The 10,419-nt window shown below is 61.7% G+C and overlaps 1 protein-coding gene across 1 annotated transcript; it reads left to right on the forward strand.

Moving 5' to 3' along the window:
• The first annotated feature begins 6,935 nt into the window (after nucleotides 1–6,935).
• Nucleotides 6,936–9,108, forward strand: LOC138426890 (interferon-induced transmembrane protein 3-like). The gene is made up of 2 exons (XM_069565904.1): nucleotides 6,936–8,380; nucleotides 8,824–9,108. The coding sequence occupies exons 1-2, from the start codon at nucleotides 8,195–8,197 to the stop codon at nucleotides 9,013–9,015; spliced, it is 378 nt and encodes a 125-aa protein (XP_069422005.1). The 5' UTR covers nucleotides 6,936–8,194; the 3' UTR covers nucleotides 9,016–9,108.
• The last annotated feature ends 1,311 nt before the right edge of the window (nucleotides 9,109–10,419 follow it).

Genomic DNA, 10,419 nt, shown 5'->3' on the forward strand with positions numbered 1-10,419 from the left:
CTCTTTCAGCCTCTGCTCTTCACGCCCGCCTCCCCCGCCGCCCCGCAGTGCAGGTATCTGCCGTGCCAGGCTGAGGTGGGCAGGTGGCCTCAGCTGAAGAGCGGCTGGAGAGGCTGTGGTTTTACGTTTTGCTGCTGGGCTGAGGCGCTGTTGCTCTTCCCACCCCAGCCTCCCTGGACTTGCTCTGTTTCTTTTCACCTGGTCTCACCACCAGCCCTTTTCTCTGAGCTCAGAGGCCAGAACATGCAGAGCAGCAAACAGCACGTGGTAGGTATTTCTGACCAACCCCTGGTCCCAGGGATACAAGGCTTTAGGTTCCGGGCCCACCTTCCTAACATTGCAGGGAGCCGGGTTCCCCTCATCAGGCAGGTTCTCCGGATAAAAGATCTGCTCTGGAGGGCTGGAGGGGCAGCCAGGCCCAGGGAAGGCGGGTCTCTCTGCTGTACCTTCTACTAGGCCCTCTGAGAGGCTGCACAGGCCCCCTACACCGGGGAGGGGTCTGCTTCACTCAGCCCACCTTCCAAAACGAAGCTCATCCAGAAACACCCCCAGACCCCCAGGATAACCTCTGACCAAACCTCTGGGTCCTGAGCCTCTGTCAGGCTGACACACAGCCTTCAGAGCACACAGCTTCACTGGGTCGGTCTTTCCAGCCTCTGGGAACACGGTTTTGTTGCTCTCTCCTGGCCTGAGGCCACAGTTACAGGGCTTCCCCTCGCTGGTCAGGGTGAGCTGGACTGTGCTGAGGCGGCACAGTCGCCTGATCCCAGGGCCGGCCAAGAAAGCTCTGTCCCTGCTGCCGCTAGAAGCGGGTGGGCGGCCATGGGCAGTGGGCTCCTCTCACCCAGGGGCCCAGGAACCCCTGGGCCGGGGTGAGGGCCCACCGTGGGCTTCCTGAAGGCCACAGGGATGTGGGGAGTCCGCATGGTGCCCACGAGTGACCCGCACCTACACCCATGTCCCAGCTGCAGCGGGACTTGGAAGGGTGGGGGGCGGGGGGTGGGCACGCAGGCAGCGGGTTCGCAGAGGGAGGAGGCGCCTCCAGCAGCTCCGGGCCTGCGTGCTGCTGCGAGCGTGGGAGGCAAGTAGAGCCTCCCCAAAACCGGAACTCGCTCTGGCGGCCCCCGGGCAGCTGGGCTGTGAGCCCTGGCTTCAGGGCCGCCCTGGCCGCGTGGCAACTGCGACGTGAAAAGGTACTTCTTGGGGACATCCCTGGTGGTCCAGTGGTTAACAATCTGCCTTCATATGCAGGGGAGGCAGGTTCAATCCTTGATCGGGGGAATTAGGACCCCACATGCCTCAGGGGCAGCTAAACCCACTCCAGGCAACTACTGAGTGGGCCTACCCCAAGTAAGACCCCATGCAGGGAAATGAATAAATAACTATTAAAAAGAAAGAAAGAAAAAGTACTCCTTGCCTGTAGCAGCCGGAGGGGCTGGACCTCACACCCCCAGGAGAGGGTGGCTCCTGCAGGACAGTGTGTCAGAGTGCCTGTGGCCGGTGCACCTCTGATTTCCTGGTGAGGCAAAGCGCTGTTTAGCGGCTACTCCATTTTGGCCAGGAAGAGACCCTGGAGAGACTTGCTTTTCCTTAGAATGCCAATTTGTGAAATTTCAGAGGCTGGGATTCACAAGAAGAGGAGCTGTCTTTATACACCTTAGCCATGTTCAGAAATCTGTTTTATACTGTGTTAATCTGATAACCAGGATGGTGTGATCACTCACCTAGAGCCAGACATCCTGGAATGTGAAGTCAAGTGGGCCTTAGGAAGCATCTCTACAAACAAAGCTAGTGGAGGTGATGGAATTCCTGTTGAGCTGTTTCAAATCCTAAAATATGATGCTGTGAAAGAGCCTCACTCAATATGCCAGCAAATTTGGAAGACTCAGCAGTGGCCACAGGACTGGAAATGGTCAGTTTTCATTCCAATCCCAAAGAAAGGCAATGGCAAAGAATGTTCCAACTATTGCACAATTGTACTTGTCTCACACGCCAGCACAGAGAAGGCAATGGCACCCACTCCAGTGCTCTTGCCTGGAGAATCCCATGGACAGAGGAGCCTGGTGGGCTGCAGTCCATGGAGTCGCTAAGAGTCGGACATGACTAAGCGACTTCACTTTCACTTTTCACTTTCATGCATTGGAGAAGGAAATGGCAACCCACTCCAGTGTTCTTGCCTGGAGAATCCCAGGGGCGGGGGAGCCTGGTGGACTGCCATCTATGGGGTCGCAGAGAGTCAGACACGACTGAAGCAACTTAGCAGCAGCAGCACACGCTAGCATAGTAATGCTCAAAAAATTCTCCAAGCCAGGCTTCAACAGTACATAAACCAAGAACTTCAGATGTTCAAGCTGGATTTAGAAAAGGCAGAGGAACCAGAGATCAAATTGCCAACATCCGCTGGATCATAGAAAAAGCAAGAGAGTTCCAGAAAAATATCTACTGCTTTATTGACTACGCCAAAGCCTTTGAGTGTATGGATCACAACAAACTGTGGAAAATTCTTTAGCAGATGGAAGTACCAGACCACCTGACCTGCCTCCTGAGAAATCTGTGTGCAGGTCAGGAAGCAACGGTTAAAACTGGACATGGAACAATAGATTGGTTCCAGATTGGGACAGGAGTACGTCAAAGCTGCATATTGTCACCCTGCTTATTTAACCTATATGCAGAGTACATCATGCAAAATGGAGGGCTGGATGAAGCACAAACTGGAATCAAGATTGCCGGGAGAAACAGCAATAACCTCAGATATGCAGATGTTATCACCCTTATGGGGGAAAGTGAAGAATAACTTAAGAGCCTCTTGACTAAAGTGAAAGAGGAGAATGAAAAAAGTTGGCTTAAAGCTCAACATTCAGAAAACTAAGATCACGGCATCTGGGCCCATCACTTCATGGCAAATAGATGGGGAAACAGGGGAAACAGTGACAGGCTTTATTTTTCTTGGCTCCAAAATCACTGCAGATGGCAGATGGTGACTGCAGCCATGAAACTAAAAGACGCTTGCTCCTTGGAAGAAAAGCTGTGTTCAATCTAGACGGCATATTAAAAAGCAGAGACATTACTTTGCCGACAAAAGTCCGTTTGCTCAGAGCTATGGTTTTTCCAGTGGTCATGTATAGATGTGAGAGTCGGACCATAAGGAAAGCCAAGTGCAGAAGAATTTGATGCTTTTGAACTCTGGAGTTGGAGGAGACTCTTGAGAGTCCCTTGGACTGCAAGGAGATCCAACCAGTCCATCCTAAAGGAAATCAGTCCTGAATGTTCATTGAGGGGACTGATGTTGAAGCTGAAACTCCAATACTTTGGCCACCTGATGCGAAGAACTGACTCATTTGAAAAGACTCTGACATTGGGAAAGACTGAGGGCAGGAGGAGAAAGGGACGACAGAGGATGAGATGGTTGGATAGCATCACCCACTCGATGGGCCTGAGTTTGAGCAAGCTATAGGAGTTGGTGATGGACAGGGAAGCCTGGCATGCTGCAGTCCATGGGGTCACAAAGAGTCGGACACAACTGACTGACTGAACTGAACTGAACTGAATCCAACCCTTGGGGGACTGTGGGAGGCTCCTTCAGGGCAGGCCACACGGGCTGCTGGGTGCTGACTTGCAACCAGGAAGGACCCAAACCCTGCCTGGAGCGAGGACTCAGAACCGGGGGGCCAGTGCCCCTCAGAGGGGAGGCCTGTGCTGCCGGGGGCCTGGCAGTTGGGGTGGGGCTCCTCTGGGCCTGGGGGGTGAGGCCGAGTGGGGCCTGGCAGGGGCCCTGAGTGGGGACAGTGGGCGCTGCAGCAGGCTTGGGCCCGAGACCCCCTGGCTGGGGAACGTCCTGGGACCACACCCTAAATAGGTCCTGACTTGAGTGCCTGGGGCAGAAAGCCAGCTCTTGGATCGCGACCATCCCACCCTGCCTGTGTGTATCGTCTCTGTGATTTGCTCACCTTCCCAGTGCCAGGCCAATTCATACATTTACAAAACAACAAGAAATTTAAGCTTCTGAGGAAGCAAAACTGACATGAGGCAGGGTTCGGGCCCCACGAAGGACGCCCTCCAGCATCCGGCTCACTCCCAAACTGGCCAAAGCTCGGCCTCGTGACCCCAGCTCTTAGTCCTCCTCGCTGGTGTCCACACTGCAGCCACCACCCTAAGACATGTTTTCAGGGGAGCAGGAGGTGGCTGTGATGCGGGACCCTGCGGGCTCAGCTCCCACGAAGAGCACAGTGGCCAACATCCAGACTGCACTGCGGGCGTGAGCACACCGTCTGGCCCCTGCTCGACACGCTGCGCACGAACACCTGCTGCCGGGCTTCGCGCTGCTCGCCCACTCGGTGAAGGCGGGTGGGCACCTGGGGGCGTCTCCAGGGAAGTGCGTGTGAGCCTGGAGAGGGCCCTGCCCAGAGGGCACATGGGCTGGGGAGCTCCTGAATGTGTTGTCCTGTGTGTGTTCTGTGTGTGTGTGTGTGTTGCGTGTGTGCGTATACTGACGTGCAGGGCATGATGAGGCTGCAGGAGGTTCGTGGGAATGACCAGGATCAACCTTTTATCCCCTGGTGGGGAGAGGGGCCAGTGAAGGGGCCTGAGAGGAAGGCAGGGTGAGCCCTGGGGCTCCTGGAGAGGCTGACAGTCTGCGGGACGCAGACGGAGGCCCCGGGAGGGGAGGGGGGTCCGTGGGCACTGGCCTGTTCAGACTCCGGGGAACGGGCAAGGGAGAGTCCCTGCTGGGGTGAACGGGCACTGGGGGGGGGGGGCCAGAAGGGGGGCCTGAGCCACAGGCCTGGCGGCCCCTGGACCCTCACCTCCTCTCCTCGTCCAGTCTAGGGACCGAAGGTGGCTGGCGACGTCTGCAGCGCACAGCTCGGGGTCGGGTCGCGCATGAGTCCCCCTCCATGACGGGGGTCTGGGCTGGCCTCCAGCCGCTTCCTGCCTCCAGAGTCCTTCCCAGACCCAGAGAAGCAGGTGGTCCAGCCCCGAGACATCAGTGGGGCCTAGAGCTGCGCCTCCGCCGCCAGCGCCTGAATGTCTGGGCGCTGGTCCTGAGCCTCCTTCTGACCATCATATTTATCACTGTTTTTGCCACTGGATCAGGGCCTAGTTTCAGTGTTCGGTTTAGGATTTAACACAGCAAGGAGGCTAGCAGTAGCTGCTCATGGCCAACACCAAGTCCTGGACGGTCCACAGCAGGCTCCGCACCAGCGGCGGTGGCCCCTCCGCCCCGACCCCTGCCCTTTCCTGCCGCAGTTTACAGAGACCCAGCTGAAGGCTGGTGAATTCAATAAAGTGCACGGACGGTCCCCAGCCGGTCCCCAGCCTGCCTCGGCGGCTCAGCGCCCTCCCCCGCCCCGCTGTGCTGCTCTGGTTTTGCTGGTTTCTGGCTTCCAGCTGGGAGCAACAGCTGGAGTAGGGTCCCAGGATAGGCGTCCCTCCTTTCCCAAGGCCTGACCCTGATCCCAGGACACTCTGTGTCCGGAACACCCTTGACCCTCGGGATCAGACAGTCAGTTGGCAGGGAGCAGCTGGGCTAGGGTGACTGCGGCAGCCCAAGCTCTCTAGGGAGGCACTGCTCTTAGTATCTGGGGGCCCGTCTCCCTCCCAGCTGCCGGGAAGGTCCAGCCTGCTGCACCCCGCTGCTGCCTTCTCCAGCCTATCCCGGCTCCTCCAGAGGGTGCCAGGGGATGAGTGGCCTGAGGCAGCACAGGGCAGCTAGAGTGAGGAGCAGCCACCTTGGCACCAGGCGCTCTGGCCCTGGCTAAACCCTGGAAAGGTCAGCCCCCGACGAGGGAGGCAGCCCCTTCCTGTCCTCTCAGGGCCCTGGAGGTGCGGGCGCTTAGGCAGCCCAGGGCAGACCACGTTCACGAGCCAGGCTGCGGTGGCGGAAGCCCCCCCACACTGATGTCCATCCCCGCTCCCCTCTGTGATCCCCGACCCTCCCTCTCACTTCACCCTACCTCCCCCACCCCTCAGAAGTGGCTGGGGGTAGAGGTCTCTGGGCAGGTCGTGGGGGCCCTGGGGGGGTGGTAAGGAGAGGGGGGCAGCTCCAGGGAGGGTGTGTCCTGGAGGCGGGGCTGGACCACCTGCTTCTCTGGGTCTGGGAAGGACTCCGCAGGCAGGAAGCGGCTGGAGGCCAGCCCAGACCCCCATCACGGAGGGGGACTCGTGCATGACCGGACCCTGGGCTGTGCGCTGCAGAGGGCGGGAAGGACGGGCTCCCAGTCACATGGAACTCTTGGTCCCGCTCTGCCATGGCCCCTCCCGGGGGGCCGCACGGGCCCACATTTCCTGGAGCCCCTCGGGGGACTGGGCCTCTGCACTGTGTCCTGCCCTCTACTGTGCCTCTCAGGACAGAGTGCATAAACCGGAAAGCCCACCAAATGCCTGAGCCAGGCGGAGGCTGGAGCAGCCCCTGCCCTGCCCAGGACTGTGCTGGGGATGCGGGTAAACGAGCAGACCAGAGCTGGGGGGCAGGGCTGTGACCTCCCCCACAGCAGAGGGCTCCGGAGACATTCGCAGGCGCGTCCCTCGGGGCGCAGTGGCGGACAGGCAGCCGGAGCCCACAAGCCCAGGAGGCAGGGCAGCTGCGAGGACTGGGGGAAAATCTCGCCACCCGGTGACCCCACGGCCCCTGTTGTGAACTGGGCTTCAGACCAGATCCTGTGGCTGACTGAGAGCAGGGCCCTGGGCGGGGGAGCTTTCGGGCACATCCCCCAGACTGCCCTGGGGTGGGGGGAGGGTGCGGAATAGGTGGGTCCTGGGTAACAGAGTCCAGGACTCCGGATTCCCAACATCTCAGGGAGTGGGCTCAGGGCCCAGGTCTAAAGCTGAACATCACCAGGTGCCCTTTCCCGAGGGGCACGCGGGCCCTGGCCACCCTCGGAGCGGGGCCGGCCCCCGCGGGCGCCCAGGCCCGGGAGAAGAGGAAGCAGGCGGGGCTCGCAGGCCTCTCTGCGGCTTCGGGGGAGAGCCCCGCACACAGGGTGGCTGCGGGGGTGCTGGAGCGGCTCCCAGGGCCCACCCCAGCAGGCAGGAAACCTAAACCAACACCCCTTCCCGGGAGAGGAGCGGACATGGACCACCTCAGGGCCCCAGGGGTGCAGGCGCCACACCCACAGCACTTCCATTCCGCTCTCCAATCTGCCCAAGACCCAGATGGACCTGGAGGAGGCTCTGGACGCAGCGGACTAAGCCCTGGGAGCCCAGGGGCAGCTGCCCGGGCAGACTGTCGGCCTGGCCCGGGGCACCCGAGGCTGGCCTGGGAGCCTTGCCGCAAAGGGACACAACCGGTGGGATGGCCTTGCTCCTAACAGGACGGCCCAGGCCTGGCCATCACCGCCCACAGCCTCACACACAGGTGAGGGCAGAGACAGGAGAACACGTGGCCCTGCGATCTGAAGAGAGCGGAGGCCTGGCCACAGAGCCGACCCACCCTGTCCCTGAGGAGGGGCACAGCCTCAAGCCCAGAGCCGTCCTGCCAGCACGCCTGCTCCCCCTGGAGCCACCGCAGGTCCCATGAGACATGAGGGGGGGCGGGGGAGGCAGGAAGGCCAGGCTGCATGGACACACAGGCCCAGGGCTCCCAGCGGCTGCCAGACGCCTGGCAGGCGTCCTGCCTCTGCACAGCTGGCCCTGGTCCCGCTCCCCCAGCCCCTGGGGGACCGTGGGAGGCTCCTCGGGGCAGGCCACACGGGCTGCTGGGTGCTGACCTGCAACCGGGAAGGACCCAAACCCCGCCTGGAGTGGGGACTCAGGACTGGGGGGCCAGTGCCCCTCAGAGGGGAGGCCTGTGCAGCTGGGGGGCTGGCGGCGGGGGCGGGGTTCCTCTGGGCCCGGGGGTGAGGCTGAGTGGGGCCTGGCAGGAGCCCCCGAGTGGGGACAGTGGGTGCTGCAGCAGGCTTGGGCCTGAGACCCCCCAGGCTGGGGAAGAGTCCCAGAGTCCGAACACAGCGCTCTATGGGAAGCGAGATGCCCTCTCCACCTGCTTACTTCCTCCAACCTTGGTGTAACATGATGCGCAGCGGTCCCTCCCACCTCCGAGGACCAGCCCAAACAAAACAGTCAGGAAACGAAACTACTGGGCAGGCCCGCCCCCCAGGCCCCCCTATATCCGGACCTCATCTGCACCGGCTCTGCCTCCGGGAACACACGTCTCGATCCTGCTCCTTTGCTTCAGCGACTGGTTCCCTCTGCGCCAAAGATGATCAAGGAGGAGCACGAGGTGGCCGGGCTGGGGGCGCCCCAGAGCCCGGCGCCCGTGACGACCACGGTGATCAACATCCGCAGCGACACCGCCCTGCCCGACCACATCGTGTGGTCCCTGTTCAACACCATCTTCATGAACTGGTGCTGCCTGGGCTTCGTGGCATTCGCCTACTCTGTGAAGGTGGGTGGGCACCTGGGCGTCTCCAGAAAGTGCTGGGAGCCTGGAGAGGGCCCAGCCCGGTGACACTTGGGGTTGGGGAGCCCCTGTGTGTTGTTTTGTGTACATGGTGTGTGTGTGTGTGTGTGTGTGTGTGTGTGTACATGCAGGTCATGATGAGCCTGCAGGGGGCGTGTGGGGATGACCAGGGTCAGCCTTTTGACTCCTGGCAGGTGAGTGGCCAGTGAGGGGGCTGAGAGGAAGGGTGGGAGAGCCCTGGGCCTCCTGGAGAGGCTGACTGTCTGTGGGAAAGGTCATGGAGACCCCAGGAGGGGAGGAGCGCTCACCGGCCACAGTCGTGCTCAACTCCAGGGGGCGGGCGGGTGTAGGTCCTCGCGAGGAACGGGCAGTGGGGGGCCAGCAGGGGGGCCTGAGGCACAGGCCCCTCACCACCTCTCCTCCCCCAGTCTAGGGACCGGAAGATGGTCGGCGACATCACTGGGGCCCAGAGCTACGCCTCCACCGCCAAGTGCCTGAACATCTGCGCCCTGGTCCTGGGCATCCTTCTGACTATCGTCCTCATCATCCTTGTGTCCACCGGCTCCCTGATGATCGTCCAAGCAATCTTGGGGCTCATACAGAACTACGGAGGCCACTAGTCCCTGCCCACAGCCCGAGGCAGTCACCCCTTTTTCCTACAGCCTATGCAGGCATCTGTCCACCAAGAAATAAAAGGAGGCATTTGTATGTGAGGGCGCTGTGTTTTGACCTGGGGAGGGGGCCCTTGAGAGTCCCAGCCTGGCCGTGAGCCCGAGCCCGCCTCCTCCCACCCCGCACTGTCCCACATGCTCTGAGGCTCTAGGCGGGGCCCGGCCAGTCCTCTGGCCCGGCGTGCATGGGGCGTTGGGCTGGGGCTGCAGTTACTGGTCAGGGGGTTGGGGTGTGGGTTCCTCAAGGGTTGGGCGCAGAACACCCTCGGCTCTGTTGACAAAACAGAAGAAACCGCTCAGAAGCCTGCAAATAAGAAGATAGTTTGGCGCCTTAGGATTTGCAGCTGGAGAAATGCAGATTCGGGTGGCAAGTCAACTGTGCTCCAGGCAAGTCCAGAGGGCGGGGGTCACAACACAGCGAGGACGGTCCAGAGCACGGAGGTTCCAGAAAGGGGGCGGCGCCAGCAGGCCAGGGTCACGGCCTGCAGCTGACTGGTGGCTAACAGCTTTCCAGGGAGCGAAGAGCAGGAGTTCCGGGGGTCTGAGGGAGGCCCGGCCAGGACGCTGGTCAGTTCCGGCTCTCCTGGCGCCCAGCTCCCTCTCACACCCTGCGGCACGTCCCTCTCGTCACTGTCCTTCGCACGGCCCCGCAGGCCCCCTCTGCCGGGAAGGCCACAGGAGCACCGCGCCCACCGCTGCAGAGAGAGCCCCGTGCTGCTCAGCTGGAGGAGAGGCCCCTGCCCTGCCCTCTGCCCTCGACGGCAGCCCCATCCTTCTTCTGCCATGGCCTCCAGACACGGGGGCACTCGAGGGGCAGGGCAGACCCGCCCACCCCCATCTGGGCCGGGGCGTGTGGAGGCGCAGCGGAGCCACCCCCTCGTCCCCTGACTCCTCATGTGGGTCCCCTCCCCAGTCTGTGCCTACCCCAGCCCCCTGACTGGGGGAGGCTGCGGGGAGGCTGGGATCCCAGGGTGGGCCAGGAGGGAGCCCCTCTCCCTGTGGGTCTGACACCCGTGAGCACGAGGGGCAGCACCAAGGAAGTCCTGGCGGAGGCTGGCAGGCACACCCCTCAGGGTCGGGAAGGACTTCCTCCAAGGCGGGGGAGAGCCAGCAGCCGGCAAAGCCCTGGGGCTGGCAGGGGCGCTGCCCAGCGGCGCAGACCCCGCTGGGTGGGCTGGGGGGGCAGAATCTTCCCGTGCCAGCAGCAACAGGAAGGGGCCAGGGGCACGCCTGCCCACCCCCAGCCTGGGACTCATCTGCCCTGCTCTGCCCTCCCCAGGCTGGGACCAAACCTGGCATCTTAAGGAGCCCTGTCTTCTCAGTTCCTCCGAGGCCCAGTCCAGGCAAAGCAGA

This window comes from Ovis canadensis, chromosome 21 (assembly GCF_042477335.2).
Source record: "Ovis canadensis isolate MfBH-ARS-UI-01 breed Bighorn chromosome 21, ARS-UI_OviCan_v2, whole genome shotgun sequence".
NCBI lineage: Eukaryota > Metazoa > Chordata > Mammalia > Artiodactyla > Bovidae > Ovis > Ovis canadensis.

Coding starts and splice junctions, on each gene's coding strand:
- LOC138426890 (XM_069565904.1), top strand. CDS start 8,195: ATGATCAAGGAGGAGCACGAGGTGGCCGGGCTGGGGGCGCCCCAGAGC. Junction 8,381..8,823: donor CATTCGCCTACTCTGTGAAG/GTGGGTGGGCAC, acceptor CTCCTCCCCCAG/TCTAGGGACCGGAAGATGGT.